The sequence below is a fragment of the Danio rerio genome, chromosome 4, assembly GCF_052040795.2.
Source record: "Danio rerio strain M-AB ecotype USA chromosome 4, GRCz13ab, whole genome shotgun sequence".
Classification (NCBI taxonomy): Eukaryota; Metazoa; Chordata; class Actinopteri; order Cypriniformes; family Danionidae; genus Danio; species Danio rerio.
In genome coordinates this window covers 227,501-245,000 of record NC_141024.2, presented here as the reverse complement: position 1 = coordinate 245,000, position 17,500 = coordinate 227,501, and the positions used below count along the sequence as shown (strand labels likewise).

At 42.4% G+C, this 17,500-nt stretch overlaps 1 protein-coding gene across 54 annotated transcripts in view; it reads left to right on the top strand.

The window, feature by feature from the left end:
- Positions 1–17,500, top strand: part of eps8a (EGFR pathway substrate 8a, signaling adaptor) — a 32,675-nt gene that overhangs the window by 13,371 nt on the left and 1,804 nt on the right. For 7 of the 54 annotated variants that reach the window (XM_087246266.1, NM_001442975.1, XM_087246267.1 and 4 more), the window contains 21 exons: positions 573–641; positions 2,647–2,708; positions 3,669–3,736; positions 4,178–4,339; positions 4,411–4,560; positions 4,707–4,789; positions 4,872–5,008; positions 5,091–5,164; positions 5,747–5,873; positions 5,951–6,039; positions 6,138–6,212; positions 7,070–7,218; positions 8,656–8,812; positions 8,898–8,932; positions 11,029–11,140; positions 11,214–11,354; positions 11,489–11,524; positions 11,970–11,993; positions 12,326–12,656; positions 13,356–13,536; positions 13,680–13,812. In XM_087246266.1, coding sequence (XP_087102392.1) covers positions 607–641; positions 2,647–2,708; positions 3,669–3,736; positions 4,178–4,339; positions 4,411–4,560; positions 4,707–4,789; positions 4,872–5,008; positions 5,091–5,164; positions 5,747–5,873; positions 5,951–6,039; positions 6,138–6,212; positions 7,070–7,218; positions 8,656–8,812; positions 8,898–8,932; positions 11,029–11,140; positions 11,214–11,354; positions 11,489–11,524; positions 11,970–11,993; positions 12,326–12,656; positions 13,356–13,536; positions 13,680–13,812 — 2,361 coding nt within the window. In that variant the 5' untranslated portion in view covers positions 573–606. Of the gene's footprint in view, positions 1–572; positions 642–2,646; positions 2,709–3,340; positions 3,392–3,668; positions 3,737–4,177; positions 4,340–4,410; positions 4,561–4,706; positions 4,790–4,871; positions 5,009–5,090; positions 5,165–5,746; positions 5,874–5,950; positions 6,040–6,137; positions 6,213–7,069; positions 7,219–8,655; positions 8,813–8,897; positions 9,032–11,028; positions 11,141–11,213; positions 11,355–11,488; positions 11,525–11,969; positions 11,994–12,325; positions 12,657–13,355; positions 13,537–13,679; positions 13,813–14,504; positions 14,558–17,500 lie in introns of all 54 variants that reach the window. The other 47 variants (XM_087246244.1, XM_087246240.1, XM_087246245.1 and 44 more) reach the window with 13 other exon arrangements.

Below are 17,500 nucleotides of genomic sequence, written 5' to 3'. Positions count from 1 at the left end.
GTGTGTGTGTGTGTCTGTCTGTCTGTCTGTGTGTGTGTGTGTGTGTGTGTGTGTTTGTATGTCTGTGTGTGTTTATATGTGTGTGTGTGTGTGTGTGTGTGTGTGTGTGTGTGTTATAAGTGTGTGTGTGTGTGTGTGTAGTGTTTCAGTGAGGGAGAGGCTGATGGTCTCAGATCAGTGTAACAGTGTGTGTTGCTCCACTCGTTACTCAATCAGACAGATTAACCTGCTAACAGCACACACTGAGCTAATTATAAACACACACACACACACACACACACACACACACTCGCAGATGGTTTCTGGTCAGACTTCGTCACTGAATTTAAGTTGTGTATTTGTGTGTGTGTGTGTGTGTGATGTTTTAATAATAATATTGACCCTTTACATTTATATAGCACTTTTCAGCTGTGTGTGTGTGTGTGTGTGTGTGTGTGTGTTGTGTGTCTCTCCCATGATCCCCTGCGCTGCTGATGGAGTTCACACACACATTATGGGCTGTCGTGTGTGTCCAGACAGAGTTTCTGACTGACGCTGTGTTGTGTTGTGTTGTGTGTGTGTGTGTGTTACAGGAGCGGATCTGTGTGTGTGGGGCAGAGTCCAGACATGAACGGATACACACCGCCAGCCTCACAGATGAAGTAAGACATCAGTGTGTGTTTGTGTGTGTGTGTGTGTGCGTGTGTGTGTGTGTGTGCGCGTGCGTGCGTGCGTGTGTGTGCGTGCGTGTGTGTGTGTGTGTGATGGATCATATATCTGAATACACATTTATTTGTTAGATTAATCAGTTAATCAGCTCTTTTAATTTTCATCAAATTATGCACAAAATGATTCAATTCAGTTCATTGTTGATTCAGTTCAACAGTTATAATAATGATTCAATAAATATGGATTCAGTTTTGATTCGGTTCAGTTCAGTAGGGATTCAGTTTGGTTTGTTCATTTCAGTGTTTCAATGTGGTTAAATAACAATTCAGTTCAGTTTAATAGTGATTCACTTTGGTTAAATATTGATTAATTGAATCTCAATAGTGATTCAGTTTGTTTCGTCATTCAATTTATTTTAAGCTTGATTCAGTTCAGCTTAATACTGGTTCAGTTAAATATTGATTCATTCCATTTAATAGTGAATGGGTTCAGTTAAATAGTGATTCAGTTCAGTTAAATATGGATTCATTTAGGGTAAGTATTGATTCAATTTATATCAATAGTGATTCAATTTGTTTTTCAAATTGATTTCAAAGTGATTTCAATTCATATCAATATTGATTCAGTTCAGTTAAATATTGGTTCAATAAAATAATGATTTCTTGCATTTAATACTGAATGGGTTCAGTTTGATGGTGGTTCAGTTAAATATGGATTCAGTTCAGTTTTGATTCGGTTCAGATCAATAGTAATTCAATTTGTTTTGTTCAATTGATTTCAATGTTTCAATTTAATTTCCACTGAGTGTGTGCGCTCTGACAGAGCTTCAGCGAGAGTTCCCCAGCAGTTTCCCCCTCAGCGAGTTTTAGATGAGCAGACAGAACAGTACACACACACACACACACACACACACACACTGATGTGTGAGGAACAGCAGACTGCTGGAGGAACACTCACTGTGTGTGTTTAATGATGATGTCATATAAACTGATTATATGGTGACTCTGATTGGTGGATTTGTGCACTGCATCAGACTCCAGATCAGTTGAGCTGGTGTGAACAGAACAGCAGATGTGATTGATTATCAGTCATTACACATGAAGACTGACCTGTCAGCAATATTACTGGAGCTACACACTCACACTGCCCCTCAACATCAGCAGATGTGTGTGTGTGTGTGTGTGTGTGATGTTTTATTGATGTTTCCTCTGCTCTTGATCTATTGAACACATCTATTATTGATCCGTCGCACAATCAGTGTGACTCACACAATCAAACAGATCAAGTGTCCACTTTACTCATTAGTGGACACACACACTCTCTCTCTCTCACACACACACACACACACATACACTCTTTCATACACACACACACACATGCACTTTCTCTCAAACACAGGTGCACACACACACACACAAATACAAACACTATCTCACACACACTCACTCTGTCTCACTCAAACACACATGTATGCGAACACAAATACACACACACACACTCTTATACACTCACAAACTCTCTCACAAACACACACACATACACAAAACTCTCTCACACTCACATGCACACACACAAATACACTATCACACACACACACTCGCTCTGTCTCACTCAAACACATAGCATGTGCACACAAATACATACACACTCACTCTTTTACACACACACACACACACAAACACACACACATACGCACAAACCCATGGTCACACACATACTTGCTCTGTCTCTCTTGAACACGCATGCGCACACAAAAACAAACACGCATATACACACACACACACACACACACAAACTCTCACATACACAAAACCACATGCACAGACAATCTGTCTCTCTCTCTCTCACACACACACGCACGCACACACACACTGAGGATAATCGCAGTGATTATGAATGCTCCTGCAGTGTTTAAGATGCAGCAGGGAAAGTGTGTGAGAGTAGTTGTGCACTAACTGTGTGTGTGTGTGTGTGTGTGTGTGTGTGTGTGTGTTTCAGCGGACACGGCTCGCTGTCTCCAGATGTTCCCGGCAAAAAGTCGAGTGGTAAAGCTCTGTACGGTAGGTGTCTCCCCCTGCTGCCCACTGCCGGTACGGCACCCTACCTGCCTCCATGGCCACAGGAGTATGATGGGATGGATGTGTGTGTGTGTTTGTTTGAGTATTTGTGTGTGTGTTTTTGTATGTGTGTGTTTGAGTATTTGTGTGTGTGTGTGTGTGTTTGTGTCTAATGGTGCATGTATGTAGGTATGCTTGTCTGTGTGTGTGTATTTGTATATGTATAGTGTGTGTGTGTGTGTGTGTGTGTGTGTGTGTGTGTGTGTGTGTGTGTGTGTGTGTATAGGTATATTTGTGTAGGTGTTCGTATGCGTATTTTGTGTGTGAGTTTTTGTATGTGTGTGTTTGAGTATTTGTGTGTGTGTGTATGTGTATGTGTCAAATGTATATAGGTATGCCTGTGTGTGTTTGTGTGTGTGTGTTTCGGTTTGTTCGTGTTTTTGTGTGTGTGTGTGTGTGTGAGTGTGTGTGAGTGTTTCGGTTTGTTTGTGTATTTGTGTGTGTGTGTGTTTGCGTATTTGTGTGTTTGTGTTGTGTTTGAGTATTTTATATATGTGTGTTTTATGTGTTTGTGTATATATCTGTGGTGTGTGTGTGTGTGTGTGTGTGTGTGTGTTTTTGTGCTGGCGCATCAGGAGCAGATGGAGTGTATTTTCTACACAGCTCCGCCAAACACAAAAAGAAAGGTAGAAGCCAGTGGAGTGTGTGTGTGTGTGTGTGTGTGTGTGTGTGTGTGCGTGCGTGTGTGTTTGTGTGTGTTTGTGTGTGTGTGTGTGTGTGTGTGCGTGTGTGTGACGTGTTTTTTCCCTCTCTGTGTCATCAGTCCTCACTCACGCATGACTTGCAGTGTTTATTGTGTGTTATCTGAGTGTGTCTGTGATTATGATGTGGTGTGTGTGTGTGTGTGTGTGTGTGTGTGTGTGTGTGTGTTTATAATATCATCATCATCTCCTGTTTCCTCAGAGCAAAGGAAAAACTACACCAAAAACAGCATCAACAGCCTGACGGACACGTCTCAGTATCATGTGGAGGTGAGGCGGACGCTCCGTCACTCTTTAACCCTTTAAACACACTCTCACCTTCATGATCGGCACTTTAGTGTGTGTGTTTGCACCTGATCTCAGTTTAAAGATGATGCCAGATTAAAGCTGAACTAGAAAAAGGTCATAAAGTTAAACAAAACAAAAGTTATGAGCATTTAAAGGCACAGATCATGCAGAAATGACGTTAATAAGGGGTTTAACCCCAGCTGTTACGCATAAATATCTCTAAATTACTCCTGAGTTATTCATCCAACAGCTAATACTGTGATGTTAGAGGCTTTAGAGGATTTCTGAAGGATTTTGAGAAATATTTGTGTTTATTTTTGTAAATATTATGATTTTTTACTATCTAAATTAAGCCTGTAGTGTGAAATAAGTGTGTGTGTGTGTGTGTGTGTGTGTGTGTGTGTGTGTGTGTGTGTGTTGCAGCATCTGACCACGTTTGTGATGGACCGTAAGGAGGCGATGCTGACCATCGAGGACGGCATCAGGAAACTGCGGCTGCTGGACGCTAAAGGGAAGATCTGGACTCAGGACATGCTGCTGCAGGTGGACAACAGAGCAGTCAGCCTCATAGACCACGACAGCAAGGTGTGTGAGTTTGACCATGTGTGTGTTTTAGCGGGTGTGTGTGTGTGTCTGATCGTGTGTGTGTGTTTCAGAATGAGCTGGAGAACTTTCCTCTGGGCTCCATCCAGCACTGTCAGCCCGTCACCAACGCCTGCAGCTACGACTCCATCTTGGCTCTAGTGTGTAAGGAGTCCGGGCAGGGGAAACCAGACCTGCACCTGTTCCAGTGCGAGGACATCAAGGTCTACACACACACACACATAAACACACACACGCACACTTGTTTGTTTTTGTGAAAAGTGGGGACATAACATAGGTTTCCATTCATTTTGTACAGTCCAAACTGTATATAGTACAGAGTAGGAAACCTGTATTCTGTCTTGCTCAGGCCAGTCTAATCCACATGGACATCGAGAGCGCCATCAGCGACCACAAGGGCGGGAAAATCAAGAAGAGGCCGGAGGTGCTGAAGTAAGAGTCCGCCGCTCACTGTGTGTTGTGATGATGCTGATGCTGTCGCCACGGTAACGCAACATCTGTGTGTGTCTGTCAGGATGATCCTGAAGAGTGACGGAAGCATCCCTCCGCCTCCAGGAGGCCCCGCCCCTCAGGCGCCAGCAGCTGTCAATCAAGTGGACACCAAGAGCCGAGTGGCCAGCTGGTCAGCCTGGACCAATGAGCAGCAGGACAGTGAGTGGAGCATCGGAGATGAAGCGTGGGGTGTGTGTATACATGAGACTCATTCTGTGTGTGTGTGTGTGTGTGTCCTCAGACGACCCACAGAGACACTACACAGAGCTGGACACGCCTCCTGAGATGAGCGCAGCACAGGTGGACAGAGATGTGGTGAGGAAAACACAACAACACAGTTTCATTTCATTACGTGGGGCGGCACGGTGGCTCGGTGGTGTCGCACTGTCACCTCACATGCAAGAAGGTCACTGGTTTGAGTCCTGGCTGGATCATTTGGTGTTTCTGTGTGGAGTTTGCATGTTCTCCCCGTGTTGGTGTGGGTTTCCTTTGGGTGCTCCGGTTTCACAGTCCAAACACATGCGCTATAGGGGAACTGATCAACTACACTGGCCGTAGTGTATGAGTGTGTGTGTGTGTGTGTGTGTGTGTGTGAGAATGAGTGTGTATGGGTGTTTCCCAGTACTGGGTTGCAGCTGGAAGGGCATCCGCTGTGTAAAACATATGCTGGAATAGTTGGCAGTTCATTCCGCTGTGGAGACTCCTGATGAATGAAGGGACTAAGCTGAAGGAGAATGAATGAATAAAGCTGAAGTCATAGTCAAAGTATTAGTACAGGACAATCATATGAATACAGTCAGCCATAATGATGACTGTGCAACAGGTGTGTGTGTGTGTGTGTGTGTGTGTGTGTGTGTGTGTTAGTAGCAGTTGTTAAAATCTTGCCATGCATTACAGCAAATCCTCAATCACATTCTGGACGACATCGAACACTTCGTCACCAAACTGCAGAAAGCTGCCGAGGCCTTTAACGAGCTCTCCAAACGCAAGAAGAGTAAGAAGAGCAAGAAGAAGGGCCCTGGAGGTGAGTGCTGTGTGTGTGCTTCCTCTGGATCCTCCAGCTGTGGGCCTTCCTCATGTGTGTGTGTGTTGTTCATCCAGAGGGAGTTCTGACACTGAGAGCCAAACCGCCGACTCAGGACGAGTTCATCGACTGCTTCCAGAAGTTCAAACACGCCTTCAACCTGCTGGTGAGTGATGCTTGATTGAGGAACGTTTACATATTCATAATGAAAAACCAGACAGAAATGCTGGGAAAGAACATCATGTGCATGGTTTGTGTTTGCAGGGGAAGTTGAAGAACCACATTCAGAATCCCAGCGCTGTAGATCTGGTTCACTTCCTGTTCAATCCACTCAAGCTGGTATGTGTTGTGATTGTGTATTGGTGTATTGGTGGTTCTGTTGGACTGAGGTGTGTGTGATTTTTAAGTCTCTTATCTAACAAAATCAACCGATATTTGTATTTTTTCACTGAACAAAATGAACTAATATTAAATCCTTTAACAGAACAGACGTCAGCAGTATCTGTATAATATTGAGCAATCTGACCGATATTTGACTCTCCTGATTAACAGAATCAGCCGATATTTAAATTTCATGTAGACCAAAACTAACTCACACATTCAACAATATTTAAATCATTTAACAGAAGCTAGTAATATTTACATATTTAATTGAACAAATCTGACCGATATTTGAGCCTCTTACCTAACAGAATCAACCGATATTTGCGTTTCTTACTGAACAAAATCCACTGATATTACCGATATTAATCCGTCAGCTATATTTGACAGTAGCAATATTTGTATGTAATATTGAACAATCTGACCGATATTCCACTCTTTTATCTAGCGGAATAAACCGATATTTGCATTTCATATGGAACAGAATTGACTGATATGTTGAACAAACTTATATTGATCAAAATCAACTTATATTAAATAATTTAAAAGAAGTCAGCGATATTTGCATATTATGTTGAACAAAACTAACCGATATTTGAGCCTCTTATCTAACAGAATTAACCGATATTTGCATTTCTTATTGGTTAAAATCAACCGAGATTTAAATCCTTTAACAGAACTGACATCAGCAATATTTGTATATAATATTAAACAATCTAACCGATATTTCAGTCCCTTATCTAACAGAATCAGTCGATATTTGCATTTCTTACTGGACAAAATCAACCGATATTAAACCAATGTTTGTGTCTCAGGTGATCCAGACGTCTGGAGGAGTTGATCTGGCTAAAAGTGTAGTCGTTCCTCTCCTCACCAGAGAAGCCATCGAGTTCCTGCACACAGCGGGATCTGCGGAGGAGAGACACCTATGGGTGACACTAGGAGATGCATGGACCAAGTGCAAGTACTAGAACCTCCTATGTTCTCTGACTATATCTGCTCGAATATCTGAGTCTCTTACTGAACCAAATTAACCGATATTTGAGTCTTGTATTAGAACAGACGTCAGTCATGTTTGAGTCTCTGATCAAACAAAATCAACTGATATTCTAATTTAACATAGAACAGAATTGATTGACATTTGAAGCCTTTTACTAAATCTGACCGATATTTCATTTTCATTCTTAATCTTAAATCTTTTAACAGAATGACAGATATATGCATGTTATATTGAACAAATCTGATCTATGTTTAATTCTCTTAACCGACTAAATGAACCTATAATTGCATTTCTTACTGAAGAAAACCAACCGATATTTAAATTATTTAACAGAAAAGAGGAATATTTTCAGGACTGACGGATATTTGAGTCTCTTTAGAACAAAATAAACTGATATTTGCATTTCTCATTGAACAAAACCAACCGATATTTAAATAATTTAACAGAAAAGAACTCAGGAATATTTGCATGTTATATTGAACAATCTGACAGATATTTGAGTCTCTTATCTAGCAAAATCAACCAATATTTGCATTTCTTACTGAACAACACGAACCGATATTTAAGTCCTTTAACAGAATGGAAGTCAGTATTTTTATGGTATGTTGAACAAAATTGATCGATACTTGAGTTTCTTGAACATAATCAACTGATATTTGCATTTCTTACTGAACAAAATAAACCTTTATTTAAAGTACTGAACAGAAAATTAGTCAGCAATATTTATATGTTGTATTGAACAAAATTAACAGATATTTGAGTCTCCTATCTAACAAAATCAACCGATATTTGAGTCTCTTATCTAACAAAATCAACCGATATTTGAGTCTCTTATCTAACAAAATCAACTGATATTTGAGTCTCTTATTTAACAAAATCAACCGATATTTGAGTCTCTTATCTAACAAAATCAACCGATATTTGAGTCTCTTATCTAACAAAATCAACCGATATTTGAGTCTCTTATCTAACAAAATCAACTGATATTTGAGTCTCTTATTTAACAAAATCAACCGATATTTGAGTCTCTTATCTAACAAAATCAACCGATATTTGAGTCTCTTATCTAACAAAATCAACCGATATTTGAGTCTCTTATCTAACAAAATCAACTGATATTTGAGTCTCTTATTTAACAAAATCAACCGATATTTGAGTCTCTTATCTAACAAAATCAACCAATATTTGCATTTCTTACTGAACAAAATCAACCCATATTTACATCCTTTAACAGAATAGAAGTCAGTGATATTAGCAGGTTATATTGAAAAGGACTGACTTATTTTTGAATCCCTTGAACAAATACAACCGATATTTGCCTTATGCGTAAGCAATTGTATTCGTAATAGCTTTAAGTATTGTAATAGCTGTAATTATGCTGTGATTGTGTGTTGTGTTGAGGCTGGAGTGGCCGAAGGATTATCCGTTTCCTTCGCACACGTTGAGTTTTCGGGATGGCTGGGAGCCGCCGGTGCTGGTGTCGCGGGAGCAGGACGTCACTCAGCTAGCGGAGAGACTGAACGCTGCGCAGAGCGAGACTCCGAGGCCGCCAATCACTGTAAGACACACATCTTCATATTTAACAGCTGTATGATGGTTGAGTGTTTAGAGTGTGCTGAAGTGTGTGTTTTTTTCTCCCGCAGCAGCAGACAGTGCAGGATTTCAGCAGTGCAGACGGGTACGGCCTCACTCACGCCACACACAAGCGTTTGCATCAGCTGGAGACAGATATGGCCATGGCCGCTCTCAAACATGCGGTCAGCCGGCATGTAGATAGGTAAACCCAGCTGGGTACTAATGACCGCACACGCCCTGGAGAACCGGCTCACACACACACATCTGTTCGGGCTAACTCTATTTCTTCTGCTTACCTGTTAAAGGTCCCCTGAAATTAAAGTGTTTTATATGTTAGTATTAGTATGTCTGAAGGATATCTGTAATCTAGTGTGCTCCAAAACTGACAAAATTCACATTTAGAAGGTCTAAAATTTATATTAACATCCAGATGTTTGTAGTTTGTCTCTTTTGCCTCAATGGTTTGTGGTGTTGCCTCATACTTTAGTTTGACAAATCTTCTGACCAATCAAATGCTCTCTAGTATCTGATATGCCCCGCCCCTTTCTTCTAATTTCTTTCATGTGCTTGAGCTCAACCTGTTCTTTACAAATGGGAGGAGCTACTGATATGTAGAACAGAATTGATCGACATTTGAAGCTTTTTCACTAAAACTGACCGATATTTGAGTCTTTTATCTAACAGAATCAACCGATATTTAAATCCTTCAACAGAGCAGGACTCAGTAATATTTGTATATCATATTGAATAAAACTGACCAATATTTGAGCCTCCTTTCTAACAGAATTAACCGATATTTGCATTCCTTTCTGAACAAAATCAACCGATATTTAAATATTTTATATCGGTATAGTATTGAACAATCTGACCGATATTTCAGCCTCTTATCTAACTGAATCAACCGATATTTTGTATTTTGTACTGACCAAAATCCACCAATATTTAAATAACAGAACAGAAAAAAAAATCTGCAATATTTGTATATAATATATTGACCGATATTTTAGGTCAGATATGCACCGATATTTCATTTCAGGTTTCAGTAGAGATTATGCCAAACAATATAAAAAATACACATTTCAAAGCATTTCACGGGACCTTCAACCTCTGCAACTTCTGTCTTCAGACTTGCTTCTCTGCTGTTTTCGAGACGCTTCTCCAGGGCGGCGACGGCGGTCAATAACATCATCCATCTGTAGAGTCAGCATTAGCACAGTCCTGTGTGTGTGTGTGTGTGTGTGTGTGTGTGTGTGTGTGTGCGATAATACAATGCAAATCATTAGGGATGCACAATGTATCGGTGCCCATATTGATATCGGCCGATAACTGCTATTTTTAAATATCGGTTGTTATCGGTTTGATAACAAAGTTAAGCTGATATCTTAGTTTAGGATAATCTTAGTTAGGCTGGTATTATTTTCTCTGCTTATTTAATTGATGTTCATTAATTCGGTTGCCTGATTTATTGTTATATATTATGTAGATTTTATTTATATAAAAGATAAAGATAAGTTGGCCATAGAAAGCAATAGTTTCAGTTTAAAGTAAAATCAGTTGCGCGCTTTATGTGTTTGCCTTTTGTTTTTGCAATCATGCAGAATAATTAGAGAAATAATAAATGTATTTATCGGCTAATATATCGGCTATCGGCCTTTAAATCAAAAGATTTATCGGTATCGGTGAAAATGTCCATATGAGTGCATCCCTACAATTCATCGTCATCTCCATCAGTTCTTCTGTTCTACAGCACAGAGAGCCACACATTCTTCAATCAAGGATGGATAATAAAGAGATATTGGAGCTGTTTTCTGAAAAATATTGCAATATTAGATAAGCCAAAGTGCTTAAAACAAGTAAATATCTGCCGATATGATCAAGAAATCATGTTTTTTCTTTAATTTAAGGTTATGTTGTGACTTAATTGTCAATTTCAAATTACAAAATGTACTTAATATCTGCTAATGTGTTAAAACAATGCATATACCTGGAGGAGAAAGGAGAAACTGGAGAATAAACTCACTGTATTTGGATATTTTCCAGAAAGGACAGCTTCATATCTCCAGTCTCTGTGCTTCTCCAGTACACCTTATTGTTTAATGTTTGGTGTGTGAATCTGTGTGTAGAGCGTGAACAGTGTGTGTGTGTGTGTGTGTGTGTGTGTGTGTGTGGTTCTGGAGCTTCACTGCTGTTTCTCTTCAGGAATCTGGACGCTCACAGCAGGACGGCGCAGAGAAACTTTGCCAAATCCAAGTATGACTTTGTGGCCAGAAACAACACGGAGCTGTCTGTGCTGAAGGACGAGGTGGTGGAGGTGCGTCATGTGACTCTGTGATGTCACTGCTCACCTGCGCTGCGACTGACGGTGCCTTCTGATTGGTTGACAGGTGCTGGACGACAGGAAGCAGTGGTGGAAGGTGCGCAACGGAGCGGGAGCGTCAGGATACGTGCCAAACAACATCCTGGAGATCAGCAGAGCGGTGGACATGACGGGCCGCGGAGAGCCCATATACAGCCACACTATACAGGTGACACACACACACACACACACACACACACACACACACACAAACACACTCACATTTTATTTTCGTTCATCTTTCATCTCCTTGTTTTGTCGTGTTATGGAGTTTCTGTTTGTGTTGATTTGTTTATTTCAAAGCTAATGATGCCAAAAAAGGAATTTGAGTTGTTTAAGGTAAACGTGTGTGTGTGTGTGTGTGTGTGTGTGTGTGTGTGTTCTGATTTCCTGCATTAGTAGAGTTTTACTATAGTATAGTCCAGATACTATTTTAGATGTTAATTAATAGCTAGAATTAGTTTCCTGTAATCTACTTTTCATCTTCATGTTGTCATTTTGTTGAGTATTCATACGTGTGTGTGAGCTTTTATTAATGCATATTTATTGATATATTTGTACATTTTGATGCATTTATTTTGTTTTAATTGTTTTTGGACTTCAGTTAATATTTAACTTGAGTAAAAACTATTTTGTTTTTAGTTCACTGCAGTTACCCAGTGTGTGTGTGTGTGTGTGTGTTTACTTTGCAGTGTGTGTGTGTTTGATTTGCAGTGTGTGTTTGTGTGTGTGTGTTTGTTTTTGTTGAATTAATTTTCATCGCATTCTTCATTTTCCTTTAAAGCAATTACTGGGCGAGTTAAACGAGGTAACTGGATTATTTTGACCAATGTAGATTTACAGTCCGTCATTAGTGGCGCCTCAGAGATGAAGTGTGTGTTATCTGTCTGTGAGGATGATCCATTGGGAAAGCATTTCAATAATTAATACACTATTAGCATCATCTATACACCACTGAAGATCTGTGTGTTCAAGTCTTCATCAGTTCAGTTCATCATCAGATGTGTTTTATTATTCATCACACTAACAGAAGTGCTGTGTGTGTGTGTGTGTGTGTGTGTGTGTGTGTGTGTGTGTGTGTGTGTGTGTGTGTGTGTGTGTGTGTGTGTGCGTGTGTGTGTGTGTGTGTGTGTCGTACAGAAGCAGCGGACAGATTATGTGCCCAGGCCGACAGTGACTGAAGCTCCGCCCACGCCGACCCCCCCTCCCCCGCCAGCCCCACTGCTACCCACTGCCAGCCCAGCCAATCAGAGTGCAGCAGCCATCATCCCAGCTAATCAGAGCACAGGGGCCACCAGCCCGGCCAATCAAAGAGCAGTGGCCACAAGCCCGGCCAATCAGAGCACAGCAGCTGCTGATCAGGCCAACCAAAGTGAGAGCAACAGCGGAGAGCAGCACGACGACACTGTGAGCGAGAGCGACAGCGTGAACATGAGAGAGCAGCAGAGGGAGAGAGCAGCGCCGGCCAACCGTAAACACACACACACACACACACACAACCATACACACACAATGAAACTGAAGGTGTTCAGGTCACTACTGATGCTGCCAGAGGAAAACTTTTCCTAATTCGCTCCACCAGAACAACCCAAAGTGCTCAATAATGTTTAGTTCGGGGTACTGTGCAGGCCATGGCAGATGTTCAACTTCACTGTCATGTTCATCAGACCACTCTATCTCCAGCGCTGCTGTGTGTATCGCTGCATTATCATCCTGATACACACCACCGCCTTCTGGACAGTGTTTGACCCATTGGGTCACATGCTCCTCCAGAATGGTTGGGTAGGTCTTGGCAATCACCCATCTAGCAGCAGTACTGGGCCTAGGGAATGCATGATATTGAGTCCAAACCATTACTAATCCTCTTGGGCATCAGCAGTCTGGGTGGGCCGTTGCTTTGGGGCTTCTCCACACCGTAACTCTCCCGGATGTGGGAAAGACGGTGAAGCTGGATCATCAGAGAACAGCACATGCTCCACACCATCTGCAGCACAAGATCTCCACTGCTGACGCCGCTCACATTTAGCCATCAAACCTCCAACACTCTCATTGTCCAACGCCTGTGTGTACACACTCACTCACTCACTCACTCACTCACTCACTCACTCACTCACTCACTCACTCACTCACTCACTCACTCACTCACACTCTCTGCTGTTGTGCTGTTCAGGGCGTAAGTCTAACATGGAGGAGGTCCAGGATGAGCTGATGTACAGGCTGACTCTGGGTCGCAGCGCGCAGAAGCGGATCCAGACCCCGAGCCGGAGCAGTCAGCCGGCGCTCAGCATCAGCTACGACTCCACACCGCAGCAGGTCAAGGACTGGCTGATGCTCAAAGGCTTCAGCGCCGCGTGAGTACACACTTTACAGCCTCGCTCACTACTCCCTACAGCACAGCACCCTAACGTGTTTCTCCGCAGTGTTGTCAGTGGAGTGTCAGTGCTCTCCTGACGGCGCGTGTGTTTGACATGCTTGAAAACTGGACTGTGTGCAGGACCGTGAGCAGTCTCGGGGTGCTGACCGGCGCTCAGCTCTTCTCTCTGAATAAAGACGAGCTGAAGACGGTGTGTCCAGATGACGGCGCTCGCGTCTTCAGCCAGATCAGCGTGCAGAAGGCCGCTCTGGAGGTGCGCATGTCTCCTTTCACACTGTTCACCGTGTTTACTGACAGAGCTGATCCCCCTGTGCGCTAGTGAAGAGCATATCATGCTAACACTTTAGTTTAGGTCACGACTCCTGCCATATGAACTGTTCAATAGCAGAGGATCCTATTCTGCATGCTTAATCTCACCTAAACCCAACGTCTACCTTACTAACTATGAGTTCACAGCTAATTAGTAGTTTATCCAGCTAGTCGTGTTAGTTAGGGGCTTGTTTATACTGTAAATGTTGACCTGAACTAAAGTGTCACTGATATAATGACTAACATCAGGGTGTGACATCGAGATTCTGTCCTGTTTCAGTCTAAATATCTACAAATTCTGAAATCAGTCAGCATCTTCTAGACTAGCACAACGTACAGTGCTGTTTTCAGAAATAATGAAGAGAGATTTTCAGTAAAACAGGCACAGTAATCTGCCAATGGGAGTATTATTTGCATATTAAACAGCATTTGTACATGTATACTTCATTATTATTTAATTGTGCTTGCGTGACCTGCTGATGAACGCCTCAGGAGCTGAATAGTAATGCTCCTCCGTTTGAGGACTGATTGGGGGTTATCTTCAATAACAGTGTGGTGTTTCTCTTGAATCTGTCGAGTTGCTCAGCTCTGGCAAGTGTGCGTTTGCTTTCTCTGTGGTGTTTTTGCTGTCTGCAGGTTTTCTTCTGACGCTCCCATGATCTCCACATGTAGTCGACGTTCCTCTGAAGGTACTTTAGTGCTAGTAAGGCTAACGGGTTAGTTCACCCTTATTAGAGATCAGTTTCTCTAGTTGAAGACTATAGAGGCTTCATAGCGCTAGTTAGTTCATCACTAAACCCAGATCATAGACATCAAGCACAGTATAGGGCAGAGGTGTCCAGACTCGGTCCTGGAGGGCCGATGTCCTGCAGATTTGAGCATTTCTAGATGAACAAAACGTAAGGTGTGTAAGCCTGACACCCAGTGGTTGAATTAGGTATTGCCCTCCTGGTTCCAAACACATTGTGTTTACACTTCTGTCCTGTTTCGTCTGCTGTAAACTGCTCATCACTGTGTATCTCCTCATGTAGTGTGATGTTAGGACACGAGGTACAATATAACCTGCTCACCTCATGTTCACACTCCTAATATTGATATTATTTGCTCATTAATAGCCTCATGTGGAACTCTGAATCTGCAGCTCATTTCAGAGTCTGCTGCTGTCCACCAGAGGGCGCATTTCAGTCACGGACGCATGCTTACAGTCTTCCTGACTGACTGAATGAATGAAATACACTGTTTTCCAGCATCTGGCAACCCGCAGTGCTGAAATATAATTGGCTACACTGGCAGTGGGCGGGTTAAAGAGACCAAAACACAGACAGACGCTCTGTAACACACATATGAACATGTGACTGTGTTTCAGATAAAGGTGAATGTTCAATGAGCATGTTTCTGAATATCTGCACACACATGATGCTGGTGTCATGCTTCAGTAGACTCACACACAGCAGCTTTAATGATAATGAGCCACAATGACAGGGTATTTGAGATCTCTGAGGTAAGATGGAGCTTATAATGCACTGGAAGCCAATGGAGTGAGGATAAACGTTGGAGCGGTGTGATCGTATGTCTTCACCCCAGACAGCCGCTTTCTGTAGCAACTGGAGGTTTCTGTCCTGAAATGGCTTTGGGTGAGATGTGTAAGAGCCCAGGAGCAGACTGAGGACAAACAAACCCAGAAATACAACACCAACAGTGGATTTAGCCGCTGTGCTGGAGAGCAGAGGAGAAGACGGGGAATTGTTAGACAATAATGCATATTCATCTCCTCAATATGCAGTAATTACCAATAATTCAACAATTATTCCTGACATAAAGCCTCCACATTAGGGTTGGGTCGATTGCTGATGGTGGATAAACTTCACAATGTTGAGCCGGCATCGTGATCCTTCGCCCTGCCCCTGTCGCAGCAGCAACCCGCTCGCGAAAAACACACCCTCAGGCCCCGTTTACACTTATACGTCTAATTTTAGCATGAAAACGATCATGCACAGCTCTCTATCCACACTATAGCACTGAAAACACACATCACGTGACCTCACACACACACTGTGTGACGCGCTGCAGCATGTGCGCGCGTCTGAGCTCCAGCAGTCAGCGGGTGCTTTGAGCACAGCTCCCCAGAGAGCAGTGCAGGTCGGACAGTTGATCTAGCATGTAGCGCTGGACGGCGTTGTTAAAGGTGATCTTTAATTCATCTCGGCTCTATCTGACGACTCTTCTGTCTTTTGAATCGATCAGGTAGCGCGGCACAGCGTCAGCACACTGCCTCAGTCTTTTGCTTTCACGCTTGCACTCAGTGGAGGATTTAGGCATGGGCAATATGAGCGATCGCCCAGGACGGCATCTCGCTGGGGGCGGCATGAGGAGACGGTGCAAAGATTTACTTCCTGCAAGTGTATTAGTTTAGAGTGGATATATAAAGATGTTAGGGGCTATTCACATTTGGCGTCGCGTAAATTTGTTCTCTATGTACAACCGAAACAACGCTGGTCAAAACTGCGCAGAAAGCCGTTCCCACGCCTCACATGTGCCGCTCCTGCTCCCGGCTGTCCACAAAAGTAAAGTTTCTATCACATGATGATGATGATGATGATGATGATGTTAATTTGACTAAGTCAAGACTGAGTCGGGCAGGTAACTATGACAACAAATACTTCTGTAAAACATAGATTATTTTGCATTCTATAGAACTGTCATCATTAATATTCATGCAAAAGTCTTAGAACAGTCCTCCAGTTGTCTTCACACTGTTTTTCAGCTACATTAAGGCTGATTTCTGTTATTTATTTAGAATAAAAATTGCATAACAATAATATTTAACAAATTGTTATATTTTTTGAAAAGAAATAAATATATTTAAATGTATTTATGATAATTATTTTAAATGTATAGATTTAAATATTTATATATATGTATAAAGTCAACCACATGGTGTCTTTATTTTTTAGGGTTGGGATGGGGGGGAGTATGTTTGGGGTGGTTTCGCCCAGGGTGCCATTTAAACTAGAACCGCCACTGCTTGTACTTAGTAATATTAGTGAAACCTCAGATGCTGTTGGTTGTGCAGCTTTTTTACCAACCAAGTGTGTGAACGCCATTATACTGACACCGACCTCTCTGCCTATTACTGCCAGAGTCCTGCGGGGAAAGTGATCGGCAGGTGGTCATGTGTGTGTAACTTCATTCACTCATTCATTTTCTTGTCGGCTTAGTCCCTTTATTAATCCGGGTCGCCACAGCGGAATGAACCGCCAACTTATCCAGTGAGTTTTTACGCAGCGGATGCCCTTCCAGCCGCAACCCATCTCTGGGAAACATCCACACACACACTTATAAACTACGGACAGTTTAGCCTACCCAATTCACCTGTACCACATGTGTTTGGACTGTGAGGGAAACCGGTGCACCCGGAGGAAACCCACGCGAAGGCAGGGAGAACATGCAAACTCCACACAGAAACACCAACTGAGCCGAGGCTCGATCCAGCGACCTGAGTGCTGTGAGACGACAGCACTCCCTACTGCACCACTGCCTTTGGTTATGTGTAAAACAAAGACCATGCGGGTCAGCTAGTTGAAACGGTAGGCTTTAAATAATTAGTTTGTAATTAATTAATTAATTATTCA